The following is a 25908-nucleotide window of genomic DNA, read 5'->3' as shown; positions in this document are numbered from 1 at the left end:
TTTAGTAAAATTATAAAATCAACAAACTAATTAAAACTATTCGATATAATAACTATATGATTCTAAAAGTTACATACATAAAATTATAAAAATATTAAATTAAAGAGTAAAGTAACAATTAGATCCTTAAAAATTTTAATTTCGCATTAATTAGCCCTTAAAGAAAAAAAAGTACTAATTTAATCCTCTAAGATAGCAAACAGTGAACACATGATGTCCTTATATCAATTCATCAATTAAAACTTAACGGTGATACTTATACGTACTGTTAATTACTTTGACATGTCTATTTATGAAAGATATTCATGTAGATAATAATTTTTGGAATGAAATTTTACTTGTTTTGATAGAATATATGATAAATAGAGAGCAACTGGTCAAAGGTATATAAAAACTCAAAAGATAATAAATATTTCACAGTACAAAACTACATCGTTTTCCTATTCATGTGATAATAACGAGACATACATCACTACATGGACAACTTGGTTTCGTTTTGCACTATTCATTGACAGAAGATCATACATATCTACCATTTACTATATTAAAAGACTTAATTGGTATTTTTTTCTTCAAGAATTAATTAGTCCAAAATCAATATCTTTAAAGATTTAATTAGCACTTTACTCTAAATTAAATAAAGGTGCTTAGAATTATTGTTAGACTTTGTATAATTAAACAAGTTATAACTCTTTTCTATTTTATTTAGATAGTTCATTTTTGTTTTATAGTTTGTACATAAGTACATTAAAAAAGGTCTGAAATCCCAAATTAGCCCTCAAGTAAACTAGTTTAGCAGTAGCTAACCAGGGTTGTAGTTTCGTAGCAGATAAGCAGACCCACACCCACACCTGAACTGAAGCCCTCAACGCACTCACGTCCTTCGCCCTAATTCCAGCCTCAGCGTCCCACAGACCCACACCCACACTCCAACTCCGACAGAACAACACCGACGAGGCCACCCGGCCACGACCCACCACGACCCACCGGCCACCACTGTGAGAGACAGAACGCCCGAAGCCCTCAACGCAGTCACCTCCTTCGCGCCTTCAGCAGCGTCGCGACCTCAGCAGCTTCGCGACCTCAGCAGCTTCGCGGCCTCAGCCTCCGTCGCGCCCTCAGCCACTTCGCCGTCAGCGTCTGCCTCATTTCCAGGTAAGTTTTATTTTTTAATTTAGCTATGATTTATGAACATGATTTTCTGATGAATTTTACTCTGAACTCTGAACATTGAACAAAGAATTTTGATGAAATTCTGAGTATCTGCAACTGATATAGTGAAATCAATTCTGTGAACTGACTGAACTAGTGAACTCTGATGAAGTCATGAAACTGTGATGAAATATGATTATGAAGTATGAACTGATTCTGTGATGAAATATGAATTGATTTTGTGAATTGATTTTGTGAATTGATTCTGGTTTTGACATTTTGTATACTCTGATTTTGAGAGATGATTCTGTGAATTGAATTCTGATTTTTTTGAACCTGAGATGTTGTTTGTAATCTTTGTATACTCTGATTCTGGTTTTGACGTTTTGTATACTCTGATTTTGAGAGTTGATTTTGTGAATTGAATTCTGAATTCTGGATTGATTCAATGTTCATTTGTTGTGATTATTGGGAGTTGAAATTATTGGGTTGGTTGGATTGATTCAATGTTCATTTTGATGCTGCTATGTTATGTTTGGTTGTTTGTTTGTTGACTTTTGAACTTTGAATTTGTATTTGAATGAGATTATAACATTTGGTTTATGTAGCACTTTTAATTTGAATGATATTTTCAAGTTTAGATTAGACTATAATTATATTTTTATGTGCTTATTTTTATTTTATTTATTATTTTATTATAAAACGGTTTTTACGGTTCAACCACGGTTGAACCGGTTGAACCTATGAACCAGTGAACCAGTATCTAGAACGGTTCGATGACCGGTTCGGTTTTCAGAACCTTGGTGAGATGTTTGATTGATAGCTGAAAATTTAAGTATAGTTAATTTTACGTGAAATTGATAGTTAAAATTTATTAAATAATTTAATTAATTTAATTGAATTTTTGTCTAATGTGACTTGAGTTTTCACCTTCATTAATAAGTACTTAAGTAGTGTAAGGGAAAAAAAAATAAAAAGATAGAGAAGAATGTGAGAGTGCACACATGTCCAACATCAATTGGAAGGAAACAGAACCAACGGTTCCTGAAGCGGCTTCCTTATCCATCGCTGTGTGTTTGTTTGTGTTAGAGAACGATAATCAGCAGCCACAACATGGCTCTTCGAATTCCCTGTAACTGCTGCATTCCATTCTCAAACCACCAATCTTCCGCTTCTAACGCTTTCTACACCGCTGCTTTCACAAACCGCCGCAAGTCCACCTCGGCGGCGAGGGCGGAGCTCCGGACGCAGGTGGATGTGACCGCCCCAACTGCTTACTCGTCACCGTCCGGTGAGGTTCCTACTCACAAGGTCACCGTCCATGATACACAAAGAGGAATTGTTCACGAGTTCGTGGTTCCTGAGGTTTTTTTTCTCTTCCTTCCTCCGCCTCCAGCATAATTCTCAACTTTGCTGAATATTTTAGAAACAAATTCATATGTGGTTGGTTGATTATTGTGAAATGCAGGATCAGTATATATTACACACTGCTGAATCTCAGAACATTACCCTTCCGTTTGCCTGCAGGCATGGTACTGTTCCCTCCTTTCTTAATTCTTACTGATCGTATGAGCTTAATGTTGATGTAATGACAGCCTTAAACGTTTTTAAAACAGTGTCCAATCGCATCTTTTCTTTAGGATGACCATTCACACGGTGAATGTAAAGGCAGGTATATTGGCTGCGTTATGTGACTGGATGGTCGTGTTGAACTGCTTTGTGCTTCAAAACTAAATTTGATGAAATATATGTATATTAATTTGTGTTACCTTGTTTTGGATTGGTATGGTCTTAACTGAAGTGAGGATAATACCTTGGATAGAATTGAATCTTTTTGTGCCTTCTATTCGTCTAGATCTTAATCCAAAGATTTCACCATTTATCCATTTTGGGGCCACTGCCATTGGCATTGGAGATTACTCAATAGAATTTTATTATTATTTGGGGTTTGATGACAGGAAGAACCTACCTAAAGTTTATTGATCATACAAAAATCATAATGTCTGCATTAAAGATCATTTATAAGCTATATAGAACAAGACACACCAACTAAGCAAGATGTCATGTGTGAATGTCTGACATTCAAAGATACTCATACAACATGAGACATAACTATATCTATTGTTAATCAATTATACTTCAAACGTGAATTGCACAAAATGATAATAAGGTCTAGAAACATCTATATTGGTAGTTTGACATTTATAAATACTTGAATACCGAATAAATCTTCAAAATTTATACACATACTGTTTCCATGTCATGCATTTTAAAAGTTTGGTTTGTCTACATGTCCGTATTGAGTATCCGTGTCAGTATACATGCTTCGTCGTTGATGAACCTATGACTCTACTGACTCCCTTGCTACTTATCTAATGTTCTGTTACATTATTTACAAGGTTCCTTACTGCTGATATAACTAGCATTGGCTGCTACATTTTGAATATCCTGTAACTATTTCTCATACAAACTATATAAATCATCTAATAAAGTCCTTCACTGGCCCTGCTTCAGGCTCCTTTGATCTATGCACCTACTTCCTTTGAGTTTTTAGTTGTATCATGATTCCCTTATATATCCATAAATCAATTAATTTAAATCTGCAGTTATCATCATTCATAACTAGTATGCATGGATGCTATATTTCCAAATTTGATATCTTTACCCTTTTAGCCTTTCAAGGGACTATGCTCTTCAGTTTTTATTATTTAAATTTTGAGGCTCCAACATTTCTTAACATTATTACTTACTTTATTATGTTTTTGAAAGTAACGCAAAGTTTGTTGTGGTTTATAATTAACCCGTCGCACTTGGTTTTTCATTCTATTAAAATGACTTTTGCTGTTGGTAGATTCCATTTCTTCAAACAGGTAAAAGTTTAGAAACTTTTATCTCCTGTAAGAACAAAGACAATTATGACTATTCTATGTAGTTTTAGGGTTTCGTTTGATTCTTTATATTTATTACTAAATTACCATAGTCAAGATTGTATATATGGCGCAGTTCATCTGTGATACTTCATACTTGTTCTTTTTGCTGCTTCTATGACCATCTAGGTTGAAGTCAACTCATTTGATGCTACTACTAGCTTCCTGATACTCTTTGTTGAAACTTTGTGCTGGCAGGTTGTTGTACTAGCTGTGCTGTACGTATAAAGAACGGACAGATTAGACAGCCAGAGGCACTTGGGATATCTGCTGAATTGAAAGAAAAGGCATGCTTGACTTCTTTATTCTAATCTATTTTTCATTACACGGATGAACCAGTAATTTTGACTTAATCTCTTGTAGTTGTGATTTTATTATTAGATTCTTTTATGCAATTCTCTCATGAACTACTGGTTGATGCCAAAAGAAGAGAACAGGTCTTCCGCAATAAATCATTTTCTTGTAGTCATAATATTGAAAAAAAAGATGATATTGGACATGATAAAATACTCTAGAGCAAAAGAGAGGAGGAAGAAGTGGCAGTTTGGAACTGCATATTCATGAAGTATTGATATGATAATACTTGACGGGTGATTCTTAATCAGCATCTCTCCCCTGACGCCTAGGTACTCCATTCCATGCTAAATATCTGCAAGGTGATGTGACGCACAATTAAAAATCGCCAATTACCATGACTATGTATATGTGGAAACAGTTGAGTGAGGCACATGATACATGATTCGCAAGTGAACACTCCAGATGGATCCAGAGACTTATGAATGAGTTTACTATAGAAAAAAAGTTGGGGTAGAGAGATGGTATATCTTACTTTAGTTGATTTGAACATGTTTGGAGAAGACCCTTAGAGACCTTAGTTATGATAGTGTAGAGTAGATGGAGGGTAGACTGGTAGTCCAATAGTTAGAGGTAGAGGGTGACAGAAAAATCATTAGGGAAACTATCAAAGTAGATTCAATTGCTAATGACTTAGATGTAGTATGATTTAGACTCGAATATTATGAGATCCCTTAATGCATGTAGTTGTAGTCAAACAAGACTTGGATGCTGTACTATATCCCACTATTTTTCCTTGAATTTGTGTGAACTGTGACGGATGCTATCATGATTTTATTGTGGCATACTTTGATGCATTTCCCCCCCCGAAATATATTGGATGGTTCCAAAGAGTAGAATGAGAGTCTTTTATTGTCATTATTAAATTTTGAAAGGTAAAAGGTCATATCAAGCATGATGCGGAAAAAAAAAAGGAAAAAAGAAGAGAAAGTTTAAGCAGTAACAGAGAAATAGCTTACTGGATTTTAACTTGTGAGCTCCAAGTCAGAAAACAGCAACTTCATTAGTGCTGAATCTCACTGTCTACCTTGCTCTTTATATTAACTGTGAATAGAGGAGATGAGAGGAGGAAGAAGTTGCAGTTGTTTCAGTGTAGAACTACCAGATAATCTAATAAATAAGACCTTAGTATTAGCATGTGCCATGTGTCTAACCCTGTTAAATTTTACCTTATTCTTCTGGCACCTAAGAGGATCGAAGGTGTTGTGTTTATGCCATAGTGCTCACATTGCACTGAAGTTGTAATTAATATGTTCCTTTAGTTATTTTAGTAACTTCAATTATAATATTAGAGAATCAAAATTTGTAAGAGTAATTATGAGCCTATTACTTCCATACTTCTACAGAACATTCAATTAATCGGTTCTGTTTCTCACACATTGTTCTAGACTGAAGATTTGTATTCTTCATTGTGTTTTTATTTTTATTTTGGGGTCTATTCCAATAATGAAACTGAAACATAGTCTGAAGGGGTTTATGTATATTTTTGTTACTATTACATGCATGTTTAACAGTTTGTTTTTTTGGTTACTATTCTGTATGTACAACTGAATAAAGATATAGTCCAGTTTATGGTTTGCTTTCCTTTATTTTTCTTTATCATTCTTTCCTTCATTCGTTAACAACTTTGAACAACATGCCATGCATGTTTTTGCAAATTCCACTGCCTTTTATTGCTGAGCTAGACAAGTGTATGGAATTTTTCTTCAGGGCTATGCACTTCTTTGTGTGGGGTTCCCATCCACGGACGTTGAAGTAGAAACGCAAGATGAAGATGAGGTAATGAGAAGGAACACCAATCACAGATTTCACTTTGTCATGACTGCTTTGTGATTTCCATTTCGATCTTTTAGGGTATGTTTGGTTGAGGGTTGGAAAATCAAACCCATCTAAAAAATTCCCATTCCATTTTTTAACCCCAACTATAAACATATTTTTCTCTTGTAAATTGAATTGGAGGCCTAATCAAATCATTATCATCGTTCTTATTATTTGTCATTGAATCATGAATACGACGATAAATCCATGGCATATACAGGTATATTGGCTTCAGTTCGGACGGTATTTCGCCCGAGGACCAGTGGTATGTTCTGTTGGCTCTTGAATTCTTAGAGTGTATTTGGTTTGCGTTTACATTTTCTATTTTTATTTTTAATGTTTTGTGTTTTCAGGATTTTTTGAAGAAAAAAGAGAATAACATGAAAACAATAAAATCTTGTTTTCTATTTTCACTTCTAATTTTTCTTTCCTTTACCAAATCTTTAAAACAGAAAACATTGAAAACAAAAACATAAGATGAAAATGCAAACCAAATGCACCCTTAATCTTTTTGGAAACTATTAGAGAAAAAAGGGAAACTAGATAGCTTCCCCTCTACTTTTTCATTTATTTGGTTGTGTGACTTCTAATGCGTTACAGGAGAGAGATGACTATGCCTTGGAGTTGGCCATGGGCGACGAGTAAGTAAAACAATGTAAAATCTGAGAACCATTGGAGCACACAATGCGGAATTTTCTGTTTTCCCTCTCTTTTTACATGGTTCTAGCCTTGAATATTTGCACGTCAAGTAAAATCCCCAATCCTTCCTCTCTTAAAAGTAGTGGACTGTTGTCATTAGCATAGTATACAAATGTAGGTAATCTTCATGCATATCTCTGTCATCGTGGTTTGTGTAAATTAGTATTCTAATACTTGATTATATATCGCCGCGTATCAAATTTTAAAGGTCCTTTAGTCATAAATATGTTCACTTTTTATAAAAGAGGTTTTGTTTTGTTAGGGAACTAATAAAGTAGTGGATGAAAAAAAAATTAAGGAGATAAAAAGATGAATTTAAAGAAGGGTAAAGTATTGTTTTGGTCTCAAATGAATCTTATCTTGGTTTTTAATGTAAAATAAAAAAATTAAATTAAGAAAAAATGATTAATTAAAACTGCATTAATTAGAATTAAAACGTTCGAAATATGTAAAATATATTAGAATCTGTAATTTAGAAATTTAATGAAAAAAAATTGAATTAAAAATATTAAATTGAGCGCGAATTGAAATAGCACTCATATTACATAAAACTAGAGTATATTTATAGCTGCATCATCCATGCTAATGCGACTATGAGGAAGAATATTCTTGTCACTCTAGAAAATTCTGCCAAATCCTTTATCATAAATGCTCATCTCTTCGACAGTTTTTTTCCTTTTAAGAGGTAACTCTGAAGATGAAGGAAAAGAGGGGGGACAGCGACAGTCTCTGGAGGGGAGTCAGGAGAAATCACCTGAATAGAAGGAGTGGAAATAATCTTCTTCTGAGATGAAGGACCCGAATCTGACTTCTTCGGCGAAGGTCGGGTGGAAGCACCCCCGGTTTCTTTTTCCTAAATACCACGAGCTACAACAGTTTTCCTGGTTTGGCGGAGTTGTTTCATCACTATAGATTTGGGAGCCATTTGTTCTGCAAAACAAAAATAAAAAGGGCACCTTAGTTAAACAAATTACAACCAAGAATCCTAAAGCTAAAGGTCGAAAAGCTGCTTATTTCGAATCGAAGCAGAATTGGGTCGCTAGAACTTTTTAGTATCCAAGTGAGGAATATATATATATATTTGCAGGCTCAGGCCAGCCTGCAGGCCCCTAGTAGGCCGCCAATTAAATGGCTATGTGTTTGCTAAAGAAAAAATGATGACAGCTGGAACAATAAGGGAACAACAACAATGGAAGGACAGGTGTGGCTCTGTAAAAGTAAGAAGGACACAAGGACATCTCCACTATCCCAAGGACATTAGCAGAGCAACATTCGGCTAGTGGGTGAGCAAAACACAAAATTGATAATAGCAGTAGCAGCAGGGGTTATGGAGATGAATGAAAAAGGAGTGCATGCCAAGGAAGAAAGTAAAGAAAAGGACCACAGAGGTGGTGGACGCGCTTCTCATCTAGAAGAAGTAGTGGAGCATGATGAAGAAGGACTACATGCTAGCTGTGACAGCTCCAACGGGCAATAAGGAAAAGAAAAAGGAAGAAGCAAAAATGAAGGCAAGTTGAAGATATATAAAAAACCTCATTCCATCATTTCATAGCAAGAAAAAGAGAGCACACACTCAGAGCACCATCTCAAACATTGAGCTGGAATCTTTTCTTCTACTCAAGCTTAATTTCTGATCTTATTGTTATGGCTGTCTTGTGGCATTTTCTGTTTTGAAAAGGCTAATATTGTGAGGTTGAAAAGCCAAGAGAGAAAAGGCAAGAGTGATGCAAAAGAGCCACTGATTTCTGATGTAATTTGAGTTGTTGAACTAGAATTAGTTCCCCTTGCCAATTTGGGTTAGCACTTGGTGAGTTTGAATCTATTTAGACTTTCCTTCCTAGTTGGAACAGTACTATGGGAAGCTAAGCTTTGATGAAGAAAGTTTAGGGGTAGATACTAGTTGAATTAGGGAGTAATTCAATAGTATTGGTGAATGTAAATTGTGAATTTTAGTGAAAATTCCACCATGGTTTGTGGTGGAGACTAGACATAGGATTCATTGCACAAAGAATCCGAACCAGGATACATGCTGGCCTTTATCTTCTCTTCCCTACTCTTTACTTGTTCTGCGCACGAGACAAAATGAAATAATCTCCTGCAATTTAAGCTTTTGTTGAAACAGAATTTTAAAACTCTAATTTTTAAGCCAACTTAATTCAACTCCCTTTTCAAGTTCAAGTAGAACTATCAACTTTATTTGCAATAATACTACGAGAGCAAAAATAAATACAATATGAAGTGTCCACTATATAACACAAACATTTCTTTGAGAACAAGGTGAATTAAAATAGGGTTATGTTAGGTAACCAATAATTTTTTTGAACAACATGAATAATTACCAATCAAATCAAAATCAATGTTCTGAAAACCGGTTCGGACCGGCCGGTCGAATCGGTCGAACCGTGAACCGGACACTAACACGGTTCGGTTAACAAAGGAAACCGCAGAATTTGATAACCGGCTTTGAACCGACGAACCGGCCGGTTACCGGTCGGTCGAACCGAACCGGGACCCGGCCGGTTTTTTAAACTGACAGCAAAACGCCGTCGTTTTGCAATGTGGGAAGGCCGAAGCCCTAGTTCCCCTTTTCTCCTTCGTCTTCGACTCTTCGTGCTTCAGCCTTCACCACTCAATCTTCGTGTTTCTCAGTTTCTCCTTCACCCAAATTCCAGCGACGACCCAGCGACGACCCACCACGACCCACCGGCCACCACTGCGAGAGACAGAACGCCTGAACTGAAGCCCTCAACGCACTCACGTCCTTCGCCCTAATTCCAGCCTCAGCGTCCCACAGACCCACACCCACACTCCAACTCCGACAGAACAACACCGACGAGGCCACCCGGCCACGACCCACCACGACCCACCGGCCACCACTGTGAGAGACAGAACGCCCGAAGCCCTCAACGCAGTCACCTCCTTCGCGCCTTCAGCAGCGTCGCGACCTCAGCAGCTTCGCGACCTCAGCAGCTTCGCGGCCTCAGCCTCCGTCGCGCCCTCAGCCACTTCGCCGTCAGCGTCTGCCTCATTTCCAGGTAAGTTTTATTTTTTAATTTAGCTATGATTTATGAACATGATTTTCTGATGAATTTTACTCTGAACTCTGAACATTGAACAAAGAATTTTGATGAAATTCTGAGTATCTGCAACTGATATAGTGAAATCAATTCTGTGAACTGACTGAACTAGTGAACTCTGATGAAGTCATGAAACTGTGATGAAATATGATTATGAAGTATGAACTGATTCTGTGATGAAATATGAATTGATTTTGTGAATTGATTTTGTGAATTGATTCTGGTTTTGACATTTTGTATACTCTGATTTTGAGAGATGATTCTGTGAATTGAATTCTGATTTTTTTGAACCTGAGATGTTGTTTGTAATCTTTGTATACTCTGATTCTGGTTTTGACGTTTTGTATACTCTGATTTTGAGAGTTGATTTTGTGAATTGAATTCTGAATTCTGGATTGATTCAATGTTCATTTGTTGTGATTATTGGGAGTTGAAATTATTGGGTTGGTTGGATTGATTCAATGTTCATTTTGATGCTGCTATGTTATGTTTGGTTGTTTGTTTGTTGACTTTTGAACTTTGAATTTGTATTTGAATGAGATTATAACATTTGGTTTATGTAGCACTTTTAATTTGAATGATATTTTCAAGTTTAGATTAGACTATAATTATATTTTTATGTGCTTATTTTTATTTTATTTATTATTTTATTATAAAACGGTTTTTACGGTTCAACCACGGTTGAACCGGTTGAACCTATGAACCAGTGAACCAGTATCTAGAACGGTTCGATGACCGGTTCGGTTTTCAGAACCTTGGATATATCATATAACATATATGATGATTATCTGACCATTTTGTCCTCTATCATTCCTTTTCCTTCTACCTTCCTAATTCCTAATCCTCCCGGAGAACAATTCCAGTAATCGAAGTTGAATCACCGAATTCCAATGGGAATCGTTGGGAACCTCACTGCAGATCAGCTCCAATCCTTCAATTCTCAAGGTACCCCAAACCCTAACCCCCTTTCTCTTCATAGTTCAAATCCCTAGTCTTCAAACTAAGCTTACACCAATCAGCATGTTTTTGCGTAGGTTATATTGTGTTGGAATCCTTTGCCGCTGATGAAGACATTGATGCCATGGTTCGGAGGATGGACCAATTGGTCAATGACTTTGACCCTTCCTCCACCGCCTCTATTTTCTCCACCAAGAACCAGGTCTAAAGAAAACAAACTTACTTTCATTCTGTTTCTCCTTCTTTTTTGTGTGTTACTTCTTTAATTGTAGTATTTACTTCACTCTTGATTGTTTTTATGGATTTCACAGCAAAAGTTGACTGATGATTACTTCTTTGAGAGCGCAGAGAAAATTTCCTTCTTCTTCGAAGGTATTCAAAAATCATTTACTTACGCGGGTTTCTTCTAAGATTGTGGAAATGATAATTCCATTCATTTGTTTATTTTCATGAACTGTATCAGTGTAATTCATTCTATTAGATTATTTTCAAGTAGTGTGGATGTTGTTTTTTATGATGTGACAATCCATGATTGGAAGCTTGTTTTTACAGTAAAAGTGCACTACAAATTAGAATGTCTATTGATAATTGCATGGTTTGGTGATTTCCTCTGTTTTGTGTATTGGCAGAGAAAGCATTTGGGGATGATGGAAAATTAAAGCAACCCAAGCAACTCTCCCTTAATAAAGTGGGCCATGGTGAGCCTTCAATACTCTTGCGCTCTCTGTATATATGTGTGTGCGTGCACACCCTCCGGTAGCGCTCTTTTAACGATGCCCTTTAGGCTTGTATGTTGAATTAATTTGTTTAGGACAATTGTAGAAGGCCATGGTTTTCGTTAATGTGAAAAGACTAAGATTATTCAATTTGGATTACTCTTTTTAGATGAGACCACATGCTGTTGTACACTGGTGAATGCAAGAAATCTGTTGGTAGCATTGCTAATTCCAAAAGTGATTCTGTTCCCTGTGAATCTAACTATCCTCTTTTGGGGGGTTGGGGCCTGTTTATGATTCTGTGCAGCGCTTCACGAGATTGAGCCGACATTCAAGAAGTTTTCTTCTTCCAACAAAGTTTCTAGTTTGATGTGCTCCTTAGGTTACAAGAGGCCAGTAATCATGCAGTCTATGTACATTTTTAAGGTACATTTTCATCTGTCTTTCTGAGGTTCAATTGCTGATCATATGGTTGAAACAACATTTTCTGGTTGTATATAAACATATAAATAAGGAATATTCTAGTGTTGACTATTTTTGTTTCTGGTATTTATGATTACCTGGCATATGAAATTTTAATTGGCAGCAACCAGGTATAGGGGGTGAAGTAGTGCCACACCAGGATAACTCGTTTCTTTATACCGAACCCCAAACATGCACAGGGCTGTGGCTGGCTCTGGAAGATGCAACGGTATTAAATGGTTGCCTGTGGGCAATACCTGGATCTCACAAGAGTAATACTTCCCTCCGTTTGGTATTTGTTCCCTAAACATACATCCATTGCATTGATTTATCAGATCTTGGTCTTTTCTTTTTGTTCTTTGGCTGCTGTAGAGGGGCTTGTCAGAAGGTTTTTACGGGATGAAGATGGCGTTAAATTTGATCGACCCTCACCATCTTATGATCAAAAGGATTTTGTTCCTATTGAAGTAAAAGCTGGTTCATTGGTTGTCATCCATGGTGATCTTATCCATCAAAGGTTTGTTAAAACGATTCTCTTGGGATGATGTATATCATGAAATATGGAAGGAGAATTGCTGTTGAAGAGGATATGATCCTTATAATTCATCCTTCTCTGCTTTTGTTTATGGATGACAGCTTTGAAAACCAGTCCCAAAAATCAAGGCATGCATACAGCTTGCATGTGGTGGACACTGATGGCTGCCAATGGGCACCGGAAAATTGGTAGGTGTATATCCTAAGAATAATTTTTATATAGCCTCTTTACTCATTCAGGAGCTTGAATGTCATTCAAAGGTTAATTTATTTGCTAATGGCAATGTTCACAAGGTATATATGCTTATTAGTAATGCTTCTATAAAAAAACATGATTAGGGTAAACCACCAAAAATACCCCCAAAAGATTTAAATGCCCAAAAACACTCTTGTAAGATCAAAACGGCAAAAACACCCTGCAGACTTGAAAACGTGGACAAAAATCAAATACTAGAAATATATTCTCAAAAAGGGTTTTAGCGATTGGATTTTGATGTTTTTTTTGCAAGCATGACTAGATAAATGAAATCTTTCATCCTTAAAATTTGATGATCTATGCCAAGTTGATTCTTTTTGTGAATGGTCCAATTTAACAACAAAATGAAAAAAGGTGTCTAAATGTTGAATTTTGCTCTGGTTTCTTTCTGCATATATTTTCTAAGTAGTTATTCAAATGTTTCCACCAAAATTCGAATCAAATGCACAAGTCGTTTGTCAAATACAAAAGTCATTTGCCACTTATAAAGAAATGGTTTTTTGGTTAGTTTTGTCACGTTTTTGAATCTATTAGGAGAATTTTGGTCATTTTGAACTTTCTCATTGCACAAATCTTTCAAGGGTATTTTTGGTAGTTTCCCGCATGGTTATTAATAATGCACACATCAATTGTGCCTTGAGTACTTACATACTAACTGCATTCAGTTCCTTACTAAACTTATTTGAGGTGTCTAGAATTCTTTGCCTGTCAATTTTGTTAACATTGTTGCATTATTTTGTTATATTTGTGCTTGTATCATGATTTCTTATTCTTCCTTAATCCCAATGCCTAGGAGTCAAATTTATTTTATTATTTATTTATAAATTCTTTATCATAAAAGGATGTTGGTCTTGACTTCGATCCAATTTGTTAGACCACATGCATTCTCAACCTTCAGCCTCGTATGCTTGATTCATATCAGTTATCCTCTTCTTACAATGTAATAAAAAACTCTGAGCAATTTGGATCAGAACAAAAATTGTTGTTTTTGTTGCTATAGATAGTGGATTGCCTTGAGAGAATGCTAATCATAAACTGTGTTGAGTTCCTGTTGTTAAGTTATAGGAGTAGACTACTTAAGTTAGAAATATGGGTAACCTGCCTGATCCTAAAGTAAATTAAGAAATTTTTACTGACATTTACTAAATGACATGTGACGAAAGAAACATACCATATTGTTTGTTTGACGAACACATATAAACCCCTTACAAGTTTCAATGTGTAATCTTGTCCAAATACCACAAACTTAGAACCCTGTAGAAGAAGTTATTTGTAATCAGCCATCAGGTGAGGTGAATTTTGTGAGTAAACTTATTGAACGAGGTCCACCAAAATCCTAGTCAAATAACCTATTATCTGGAAGGATAACGTAACCATAGTGAAACGTTTAACCATTTTGAGTTAGTACTTAGTACAGAATTGAAACTAGAGGTGTTTCTGGATTATAGCTTTTCTTTGTTTCTTTTGTTTGCCTTTAAGTGAATTGTACTAAATAATTTTGCAATCTTTTTTTCAGGATCAAAAGGAAAGTGGAGCCAGAACCCCTTTATGTAAGCTGATCATTTGTAGAATAGTGTTGAAAAAAAAAAAGAAAAAAAAAACCCCCTAAGGTTTCCTTGCTGTTGTCAAATCGGTGTAATAACGACAACACCATTGGGTTGCTATTGAGTAGATTCCTCGGTCTCTGGATAATCAGAATAAACTTTTATGCCTATCTGCTTGATAGATTGCATTCTAGAATTTAAATATGATGCACGGTAATGTGATAAATAGATTGCATTCCTCGTACTTCAAGTTTTTAAGTTAACCTTTTTTTTTTAAAAAAAATCCATATGCATCTGTCCAAAATTTCCTATAGCAAGAATTTACCATCTTTAATTTAATTTTATATTTTTCAATAATAGGTTTTAAGTTTTCCAGGTTGTTTTTTCCTTCTGTTTTTGGGTCTGAGCTTTTGTGGCTTCTAACTAAATCTATTGTATCCAGTTTTCTTCTTATTAGGACTTCGGTGAAATATCATTCCATGGTATTTTCCAAAATACACTTTAGTTATGACCCAAAAGGGAAACCCATGTGATGTACGTTGGAAAAAAAAAACCTCCAAAATGAACCTCTTAAAAGATTAGGGTAGGGTTCTTGAACCACACTGTATTACTGAAAGTGCTATCTATCTATCTATGATGTTACAAAATCCTTACTCTCACACTGACTAAAAAAAAAAGAAAGATAAGGGGTGATTGTGGTTAAAAAATGTGAATTTGGAGGATTTTCTTTTTAGTTGGGTCGAAATTATGCAAAATTAGGCGTTTAGAGGATGTCACATAGGCAAAGCCAAGGAATAAAGTCTAAATCATCATTTCACTTCTAAGACTATGTTGCAAATAAATTAGAGATCCATATGTCTAATCTTTGTGCAATTGTTATCAGCAACTTGACAAACTACTTTTTCTCTCTTTGGTCATGAACCAATATATCAATTACCAACCAAAAACATCAGGGAGTAACTTTGGATTTTGGAATTTACAAGATGAGGCATTTTATCAATCAACACAAGAAAAACAACTCAATGAGGTCTCTTTTGATAAATACTTTAAGTGATTGGATATGCAATAGATAATAACTTCGGTTCCTGGAATAGTTAAGCATAAACCTATCTTTACAATGCAACTTACAACCAATAAAACCAAACAACTAAAGATAGATTGCATTAGATTGTTGATGGCATTAATTCTGAACCACCACACTCACAACTAGGGGTGTTCAAAACCGATCCGGACCGAACTAAACCGACCAACCGAACCGAAAAAACCGAAAACCGAACAAACCGAAAACCGAAAAAACCGAAAAAAATACATTTTGCTGTTTTTATTGCGGTTCGGTTCGGTTTTCGGTTCTGATAATAAAAATCGAACCGAACCGAACCAAACTCGCCATCGGACCTTTCTTCCCAGCCTCTCTCGCGGACAGCACCACCCAGCCCCAACTATCACCACCCTCGCAGTCGTAGACACTACACCACCCAGCAGGCCAGCACCATCCAACGGCACCCCAGCGCCACCAACAGGACCAATCTGGCCACCTGCAACACCGTTTGTGGCCACCCATAGCAGTACTGCTGCGTTTCTGGCCTGGCCACCCACAACACAGCAGCCACTGGTTGGCCTTCTTCCAGTGCTCTTCCTCGTTCCCATCCACTTGAGTTCAGGTTTGATTTTCTCTCCTTCTATGTATCTGAAGCAATTAGACATATTGGGTTTATAATTATGAAATAGTTAGGGTTTGATTTTGTTCATTATAATTTCTATGATTCTGAGTTGCTGGATTTGTTTAGGGTTTTGTTAATTTCTTGTTAATAACTCTGATTCTGTGCTTCTGAGTTGCTGGGTTCAAATTTGCTTGTTTTGCTTAGTTCAAGTTCTGTGATTCTCTGATTCTGTGATTATGTGTTTCTGAATTGATTTTTCGTTTTCTGCACTTATTTTGCTTGTTTTGAAATTTTGTTAATAATACTAATGATTACTGTGCTTGTTTATTGATTTTGTTAATTTGAGTTGTTTGTTTTGAGTTGATTTTGTGATTTAATTTATTAATAATTCTGATTCTGTGATTCTGAGCTGCTGGGTTTAATTTATTTTTGCTAGTTTTGAGTTGATTTTGTGATTTATTTATATTCAATTTCTGTTCAATCTATTTGTTCATTGTTGCTGATTGTTGTTCATTGTTCATTGTTGCTGAATGCTAGTAATTTTTTATTTTGTTGTGTGTCTGCTTCTGTTTTCTTAATTATTTGTTCATTGTTGTTCATTGTTCATTGTTGTTGATTCCTAGTATTTGTTTTTCATTATCTGGTATTGGTCTTTGGCAAGATATAAGAAGAGAATTTGGAATCAATATAACTGATGAACAGAAGGTGCAATTTGTCTAAGGTAATTGGTCTTTCTACACATGTCTCAGGTGCGGCTTTTAGTTTCAAGAGAACTAGGTGGGCACAATGTATTTATGTATTGCCTGCATTTTTTGTGAGACAGTGCATTTTTACTGGTGGGTGCATTGTTGATTTGATGAGTTTTTTTTTGTTGGTTTTGTTGCTGGCTTGCTACTTGCTACCTTAATGGTTGCTGTTTATTGTTGGTAATTTGCTGGTTGCTGTTTATTGCTGGTTGCTGCCTTGTTGATTTGATGAATTATTTGGTAATTTCTTTTGTTGCTGTTTATTGAATTGCTGGATTGCTGCCTTACTGGTTTATTAAATTGCTGCCTTGCTGGTTTATTGCTACCTTGCTTGCTTGTTGCTGTTCTTATTATGTAACTGTTTTTTTTTTTTTAATTTCAGGTTGGTTTGCATTAAGAAGTTTAGCTATTTTGTTGGAGAAGGCACTATAACTTTGCTATCAGTTTAATGACAATTCATTTTTATTTTCAGTTGTGTTGACTGTTGAACTATTAAACTTCTTTAATTGTCGTATTTGAATTCTGTTGTCGTTAAATTTCATTAGATCAAGACTTTGTTAGATATTGTGTATTTTGGTTTGTCGATTTCAATGTTATGGCTTTGCATAATAGTATGGTAGAATTTTTTTTTATTTGATTGAAAAAAACCGAACAAACCGAACCAAACCAAACCGATTTTAATTGGTTTGGTTTGGTTCGGATGACCTTTACAAAAAAACCGAACCAAACCGAACCGCACTTTAATTAGACGATCGGATCGGATGACTTTTCCCTCAAAAACCGAACCAAACCGCACCGCGAACACCCCTATTAATTCCTACCACGCATCAAATATCAGGTGAGCTTCTCTATCTGATCTTGATACTGAATTACTGATGAACCCTCTCTTACATCATTAATAAAAGTGTTGGCAGGCAACATGTTACAAGTGGTTGGGGATTTATTTATCAATCTATGTAAGGTAATTGGACATTGGACGATGTTGGAGTTGTAAGTTGTAACCAGTGAGGTTGCCATGGAGTGATTTTATTTTTAGATTAAGATTATTTACTGTTAGTTTGTCTAGAAAGGTTCATTAATTTTAGATCAACAAATATCATTCTAATTGAGTTGTCCCACCGAAATAATCTAAATATAATTAAGTGTAACAAAAATGAGAAGATCTTAATAAGAAAACATATTCAAGGTTTTTCTTCTTAATAATCTCTTTCTGAATATGTGCTAATTTAACAACAACAGCAACAACAATATTATTGTTAACTACTAGGAAATATTTTTGGCGTAAAAAACTAGATTACATATGATACGATACGCTTGTAGTGTGTAGAGAGATAGGGACAGAGAGACAAGAGAGTGAAAGTAGCATAGGAGACATGAATGAAATGCAACGCACAATAATGCATAGACATAGGTGTCTGTTATGTACGTATATATATCTCACATTAGAATACAAATTATTAAATAGTGTCGCCTTTGTGGCCACTTTATTTAATTTGCAACTTTGCATATTAGACTTTTGTTGCCTTGTAATGTATCTAAAAAATATTGCACAGTGTTATTGCTGTCTCTTTTCTTTTCTCTCTCACCAAAATTGTTTGCACCTTGCAGACAAGCAGTGATGACAATCCTGCAACTCCTAGTTTAGCATAATTGTAGTCGAACCCTTCTTTTTTTTCACTCTTCAATTATCACTGACTCTTTTACACTTGCATATGAAAACGACCACTTTATTATTATTTTTTTTTTCATTTTTCATTTTTTTTCTTTGGTGATGTCTCAGTACTTTTTCCATGTCGTCAGAGGCGATGATCTTTCATTTCTGCTCTTGGTGGGTCAACGTCACCCACCGGAAATTTTTTAATTTCTTTAGACTTTTCTGGCTTAACTAATATATATAATTGACTAATTGTACTATAACATTATGAATAAACATTTGAAAAGTTATACATCGTATAATATTATTTTACATGTATTTAATTTTAATATATTATTAGTATAAAATAGTCTTATATATACATTTAAAAATAGAATTATTTTAGTGGATAAATTATAAAATAAAAATAGATAGACAAGAAATTAGTTATCTAGGAGGTATGCTAGCCTGTGGTCCATGGCGGCGTTGGACGAGAATTGGCCTTTGGACATTGTCGTCCAATTTCAATCAACATGCATGAAATATATTATATGTGGCCAAAGTACTAATGTTCTAATAATTAAGGATCATGAAGCCATATTTATTTGTTGTTCCCTTGTTGGTGAAATTAGTAACGGTATATATGGTAGTGGTGCTAGTCGTAAGGTTTGGAGACAATAAAAGTCAACCATTTTTTATTTTAAAATGTTAGACTTGTGTTCATATCCTGGGTCGAGCTGTCCGATCCGGGATGTTCGATAGACAAAGCGACCGACCTCTTCAGGTCAGGACAATCCGACCTCTTTCCAAAGAGCTCGGCCAAGTCAGTAAGTCACCAGGAAAGCTCAAAGAAGGGTCCAAATAGAGGAACACGCCCCAAATCCTAAGGCGGCCCAAGTCTACAGGGAGAAGGGCGGTTCCCTTGAAGATAAGATGACCTCACTTGAAGATAAGATAAGATAAGATAACTAACTTATCTTATCCACAGAAGGTCACATCTCACCATTATAAATACACTGGAGCACCCAGGTATAACACACACTCTGATTCTACTCAATACCTGCTTAATACCCTTGCTAACTTAAGTATCGGAGTCCCTTGCAGGTACGCCCCCACCCTCCGGGGACGAAGGATCAGCACCATCACCAAGTCCAACGAGTCGGACACGGCGGCTCCAGCCACCATCATCAAGTCGGACGCAACAACTCCGACCAACACAGAAGATCTCGTCCGAGATCGACCTACAGTTTCAGGTACCCCTCGGAATATTGGCACCGTTGCTGGGGATCCTGGAAGTCATCCCATCACCATGGCGGACGATCATGACAACAACCATGATTTAGGTCTGGAAGATAGAACACCGCACAAGAACGCGGACGTCACGCTACAAGATACCTCGAAAACCAACAAAGACAAAGACTCACCAAATTCCGGAGCAATAGAAGCGCTCCTAGATCGCCTAAAACAACTTGAAAAAGAAACCCAACAACAACAACGAGAAATCGGAAAAGATCTACAAAGAAAGATACGGCGACGTCGAGATTTGGAAGAAAAACTACAGCAATTAGAAGCCGACCTTAAATTAAAAGCCCCCCAGGCCAATCCTGAAGAAAATTCACGCAAAGAGCAAGACCCGTTCACCAGGGAAATTATGAAAACCAAAATTCCAAAAGACTTCAAACTCCCAGATATGATCCTATACGATGGCACCACGGACCCCAACCACCACCTCAGCAACTTCAGAAGCAGAATGTACCTTACCGACGCCCCAGATGCTGTTCGCTGTAAAGCCTTTCCAACAACTCTCACAAAGACAGCAATCTGATGGTTCGACAACCTACCCCCAAAGTCCATCTCAAACTTTGATGACCTAGCTAAAAAAATTCCTAGCCAGATTCTCCATTCAGAAAGATAAGGCCAAGCACGCCCCCAGCTTACTAGGGATCAAACAAGGAGATCGGGAGAGCCTCCGAAACTACATGGAAAGATTCAACAAAACATGCATGGACATACAAAGTTTACCAACAGAAGCCGCCATCATGGGACTCATCAACGGCCTACAAGAAGGACCTTTTAGCCAATCTATATCAAAAAAGTACCCGACCTCCTTGGACGAAGTACAGGAACAAGCAGAAAAATATATCAACATGGAAGAAAACGCTCGGTTAGGAGAGACCTCAAAATCAGGGACCTCCTATCGAGACAAAGACAAGGAATCCAAGAGGAAAGAAGATCGACAAGGAGAGAAAATCAAAAAATACCACAATTACACTCCTCTTAGGGCATCTCTGGTCGAGATATACAAAGAAGTCTGCCATACAGAAAAAATCCCCCCAGCACGACCACTCAAAGGCAAAAAGGGAGGAGGAAACCGGAAGGAATATTGTGAATATCATCGAGTCCGTGGACACTCCACAAACGAATGCTTCGACTTAAAAAATATCATAGAAAAGTTGGTGAGAGAGGGAAAATTAGATCGATTTTGGCCACCCGAGATGATGATCAAAGAAAGAGACGAAGAGATGAAGATCGAGCGAACTGAACGATCACCTCGGACACCAGAGAGACATGTCCACATGATACATGGTGGATTTGCAGGAGGTGGGATCTCCAAATCATCTCGCAAAAGATATCTCAAAGAAGTATATCATGTCGAAGGAAAGGAGGAAGCACTCAACATCCCGGCAATAACGTTCACTAAAGAGGACGCCTCCGGCATCATCTCAGGACACGATGATTGATAAACCCATATTTCATGGTTTATCTTGTGCTCAATTGAGTGGTTTTTATCAACTCTTTACCCACTTATTCATACTATTTGCATGGTTTTATATTTGCCTTCCTAATTATGTGCTTTGATTGAAAACATGCTTCTTTGGCCTTAAGTTCCCTATGTTTAATCCTCTCTTATTACCATTAGATGCCTTGATATGTGTGTTAAGTGATTTCAGGGATTACAGGGCAGGAATGGTTTAGAGGATGGAAAGGAAGCATGCAAAAGTGGAAGGAATACAAGAAGTTGAAGGAACTGCAAAGCTGTCCAGCCTGACCTCTTCGCACTCAAACGGTTCTAACTTTTGCTACAAAGGTCCAAATGACGCGGTTTCAGTTGCGTTGGAAAGCTAACGTCTAGGGCTTCGATTTGATATATAATATGCCATAGTGTCCCTGACGCTAGGCGACGCGACCGCGTGCTCCATGCGACCGCGTCGCATCTGCGAAAATCAGCGTGGCAGATTTCGCAAACAGCGAATCCTGGGCTATTTCCGGCCCAGTTTTAAGCCCAGAAAACACAGATTAAAGGCTGCAAAGTGGAGGAATGAGGGGAGACTTCAGATGCACTCATAATTCACTTTTCATATTTTTAGATGTAGTTTTTAGTGAGAGAGGTTCTCTCCTCTCTCTCTTAGGATTAGGATTAGAATTAGGATTAGGATTTAGGACTTCTCTTAGTTTTAGGAGTGACTCTCAATCCCAGGTTCTTTGTATTTATTTATTTTTCAATGTTCAATGTTTAGATTGATCTCCTTAATTAATGTTATTTGAGATATTTCAAATTAATGATTGCTGTCTTTTATTTATATAAATAATTTGAATTTTCCTGTTTTTTAAATAATTGGTAACTCTAGAGTTATCAAACTCATTATTGATTGAAAATTGGATTTCTTCATTTCATTAATTCATATTCCAATAACTCTGGCCTTTTCCAAGGAAAGACTAGGACTTGAGGAATCAGAATTAATTTATCCACTTAACTTACCTTCATAGTTAGAGGTTAACAAAGTGGGAGAAAAATCCAATTCTCATCACAATTGATAAGGATAACTAGGATAGGACTTCCAGTTCTTACACCTTGCCAAGAGTTTATTTTACAGTCATTCATTTACTTTTATTGCTTTGAAAATATACCTGTGCCCATTGCCCAACTAACCTTTTACCTTAATCCAAAACCCCAAACACACTTTTTCATAACCAATAATAAGAACATACCTCCCTGCAATTCCTTGAGAAGACGACCCGAAGTTTAAATACTCGGTTAACAATTTTTAAAGGGGTTTGTTACTTGAATGGAATCTCTATGTGGACGGTTCTTCAAATAAAACTGGAAGCGGCGCAGGCATAATAATAGAAAGCAAGCAAGGAACCCAAGTCGAGCTCTCTCTCAAGTTCGGGTTCCCGGCCTCAAATAACCAGGCGGAATACGAAACATTGTTAGGCTGAAGAGGTGGGAGCTCAAAAACTCAACATTTACAGCGATTCACAAGTGGTCACATCACAAATAACAGGGAGCTACCAAGCTAAAGATCCCATCATGAAAAAGTATTTAGATAAGACCAAGGAGCAGCTCGGACAAATCGGGGAATATAAGATCTGCCACATCCCCGCGAACAAAATGCCCGAGCTGACGCACTCTCGAAACTAGCCAGCACCAAACCAGGCGGCAACAATAGAAGCCTCATCCAGGAAATATTACAGAACCCGTCAATCTCGGAAGAAGAAAAAGTCTTGGCCATAAAAAACCAGGATCAATGATGGATGACCCCCATAATCAACTACCTCAAAACAGGAACACTCCCCACAGAAGAAAAGGAGGCAAAGAGGTTGAAAAGGGAGGCACAGTACTACACCATCATAAACAACATCCTATACAAAAGAGGGATCTCAGCACCATTATTAAAATACGTGCCGACCTCCCACACAAAGGAAGTGTTAGAAGAAGTTCACAGCGGCATTTGTGGCAATCATCTCGGAGCGCGGACCCTCGCTAAAAAAGTACTCCGGGCAGGGTTCTATTGGCCAACATTACAGAAAGAAGCCACAGAATTTGTAAAGACATGTCCACCATGTCAGAAACATGCCAACTTCCACATCGCCCCGCCAGAAGAACTCATCAGCATAACTTCGCCCTGGCCATTTTCAAAATGGGGACTCGATCTTCTCGGCCCCTTTCCCCAGGGATCAGGACAAGTTAAATTTCTAATAGTAGGGGTAGATTACTTTACAAAGTGGATCGAGGCAGAACCCCTAGCCAACGCTACTGGTGCACAAAATTGTGATCATCAATGGCGCCATCAACATGGTACGCTCAATTGCAATCTCAACTCTTTATCACAACTTCGCACAACTAACCACCAAGTGCACTGGGTCGTCCAAGTAATAAACCTTACGCGAGTAAGGGTCGATCCCACGGAGATAGTTGGTATGAAGCAAGCTATGGTCATCTTGTAAATCTCAGTCAGGCGGATTCAAATGGTTATGGAGGATTAATGACTAAAAGATGAATAAAACATAAAATAAAGATAGAGATACTTATGCAATTCATTGGTGAAAATTTCAGATAAGCGTATGGAGATGCTTTGTCCCTTCCGTCTCTCTGCTTTCCTACTGTCTTCATCCAATCCTTCTTACTCCTTTCCATGGCAAGCTGTATGTTGGGCATCACCGTTGTCAGTGGCTACAGTCCTGTCCTCTCAGTGAAAATGTTCAACGCGCTCTGTTACAGCACGGCTAATCATCTGTCGGTTCTCAATCAGGTTGGAATAGAGTTCAGTGATTCTTTTGCGTCTGTCACTAACGCCCCACAATCGCGAGTTTGAAGCTCGTCACAGTCATTCAATCCTTGAATCCTACTCGGAATACCACAGACAAGGTTTAGACTTTTCGGATTCTCAAGAATGCCGCCATCAATTCTAGCTTATACCACGAAGATACTGATTAAGGAATCCAAGAGATAAACATTCAAGCCTTGTTTGCATGTAGAACGGAAGTGGTTGTCAGGCACGCGTTCATAAGTGAGAATGATGATGAGCGTCACATAATCATCACATTCATCAAGTTCTTGAGTGCGAATGAATATCTTAGAACTAGAATAAGCTGAATTGAATAGAAGAACAATAGTAATTGCATTAATACTCGAGGTACAGCAGAGCTCCACACCTTAATTTATAGTGTGTAAAAACTCCACCGTTGAAAATACATAAGTGATAATGGTGATCATTGGCTTCGGCCCTAGAGAGGGAACCAGAAGAACCAAGATCTAGGCATGGCCGAGAAGCCAGCCCCCAAAACGTGATCTAAGATAGCATAGGACTGATCAAAGATCTTAGACCTAAGGACTAAACGTCCAAAGATGATCAAAGGATCTAAAGTGATCCAAAGATGTCTAATATAGGGGTGTTCAAAACCGATCCGGACCGAACTAAACCGACGAACCGAACCGAAAAAACCGAGAACCGAAATAACCGAAAACCAAAAAAACCGAAAAAAATTCATTTTGCTATTTTTTGTTCGGTTCGGTTCGGTTTTCGGTTTTGAATATGAAAACCCTAACCGAACCACCGCGTGCCCCAATCCCACCTAGCCGTCCCTGTCTCCCTGACCCAGTGACCCTAACCCCCCAAATCCCTAACCTCTCAGTCGCTCTCGCTCTCTCTTCTCCAAATCCCCCCAAGCATGATGCCAGCAGTGTTTCTGGGTTCAACCCACTCTCAGCAGTCCAGCACGGTAGCACGGCAGCACCTCTGAGTCTCCCAGTCAGCCTTCCTCCCAAGTCTACATGGAACCCGAGCCACCGATTCAGGTAATTTGCTGTTTATTGCTGTTTACTGGCTGTTTATTGGTGGCTGTTTACTTCCAACATGGAGCCCGAGTCAATATGCTGTTTACTGGTGGTTGCTGTGTTTAGTGTTTATTGCTGTTTAATTTGAACCATTCCAAGTCAATATGGTTGCTGTTTAAGTGTTTATTGCTGTTGAATTTGCTGGTGATTTCTGAATATGGTTGCTGTTTATTCTTGAAAAAGTGAACCTCCCTTGCTCATTAGTGAACTAGATACCTGGATTCAGCAAATTCTACCTCAAAAGAAACAAGATCCTGGCAAGTTCTTGATACCTTGTACCATAGACACCATGACCTTTGCAAAAGCTCTGTGTGACCTGGGGTCAGGGATAAATCTTATGCCACTCTCTGTAATGGAGAAGCTGGGGATCATTGAGGTATAACCTGCCTTGTTCTCATTACAATTGGCAGACAAGCCATTGAGACAAGCTTATGGAATAGTAGAGGACGTGCTAGTAAAAGTTAAAGGCCTTTACATCCCTGCTGATTTCATAATCTTAGACACTAGGAAGGAAGAGGATGAGTGTATCATCCTTGGAAGACCTTTCCTAGCCACAGCAGGAGCTATGATAGATGTCAACAGAGGTGAGCAGAAGCTGTGATAGATGTCAACAGAGGAGAGTTAGTCCTTCAATTGAATGGGGACTACCTTGCGTTTAAGGCACATGGCCATCCCTCTGTGACAAAAGAGAGCAAGCATGAAGAGCTTCTCTCAGTTCAGAGTCAAGAAGAGCCCCCACAGTCAAACTCTAAA

At 37.4% G+C, this 25908-nt stretch overlaps 3 protein-coding genes across 4 annotated transcripts; all 3 read left to right on the top strand.

Annotated features, from left to right (window-relative positions):
- Positions 1-1011: 1011 nt before the first annotated feature.
- On the top strand, positions 1012-7174 carry LOC107484165 (ferredoxin C 2, chloroplastic). The gene is made up of 7 exons (XM_016104782.3): positions 1012-1155; positions 2242-2517; positions 2621-2684; positions 4278-4366; positions 6144-6212; positions 6472-6516; positions 6852-7174. Exons 2-7 carry the CDS (start codon positions 2266-2268, stop codon positions 6894-6896), a joined length of 564 nt encoding a protein of 187 aa, XP_015960268.1. The 5' UTR covers positions 1012-1155; positions 2242-2265; the 3' UTR covers positions 6897-7174.
- Positions 1013-14722, top strand: LOC107484164 (phytanoyl-CoA dioxygenase). Of its 2 annotated transcripts, none has more exons than XM_016104781.3 (10): positions 1013-1155; positions 10891-10972; positions 11062-11186; positions 11296-11356; positions 11614-11682; positions 12008-12126; positions 12287-12434; positions 12535-12679; positions 12799-12885; positions 14469-14722. In XM_016104781.3, the coding sequence occupies exons 2-10, from the start codon at positions 10918-10920 to the stop codon at positions 14509-14511; spliced, it is 852 nt and encodes a 283-aa protein (XP_015960267.1). In that variant the 5' UTR covers positions 1013-1155; positions 10891-10917; the 3' UTR covers positions 14512-14722. The 2 variants fall into 2 exon arrangements, with proteins under 2 accessions (XP_015960267.1, XP_052115986.1); XM_052260026.1 differs by lacking the exon at positions 1013-1155 and adding an exon at positions 9513-9985.
- Positions 14700-17495, top strand: LOC107484161 (uncharacterized). The gene is made up of 4 exons (XM_052260521.1): positions 14700-14709; positions 14857-14978; positions 15920-16157; positions 17286-17495. The coding sequence occupies exons 1-4, from the start codon at positions 14700-14702 to the stop codon at positions 17333-17335; spliced, it is 420 nt and encodes a 139-aa protein (XP_052116481.1). The 3' UTR covers positions 17336-17495.
- The last annotated feature ends 8413 nt before the right edge of the window (positions 17496-25908 follow it).

Source organism: Arachis duranensis, chromosome 4 (genome assembly GCF_000817695.3).
Source record: "Arachis duranensis cultivar V14167 chromosome 4, aradu.V14167.gnm2.J7QH, whole genome shotgun sequence".
NCBI classification, from domain to species: Eukaryota; Viridiplantae; Streptophyta; class Magnoliopsida; order Fabales; family Fabaceae; genus Arachis; species Arachis duranensis.
Note: the sequence above shows the minus strand (reverse complement) of the source record. Positions and strands in the feature narration are given on the sequence as shown.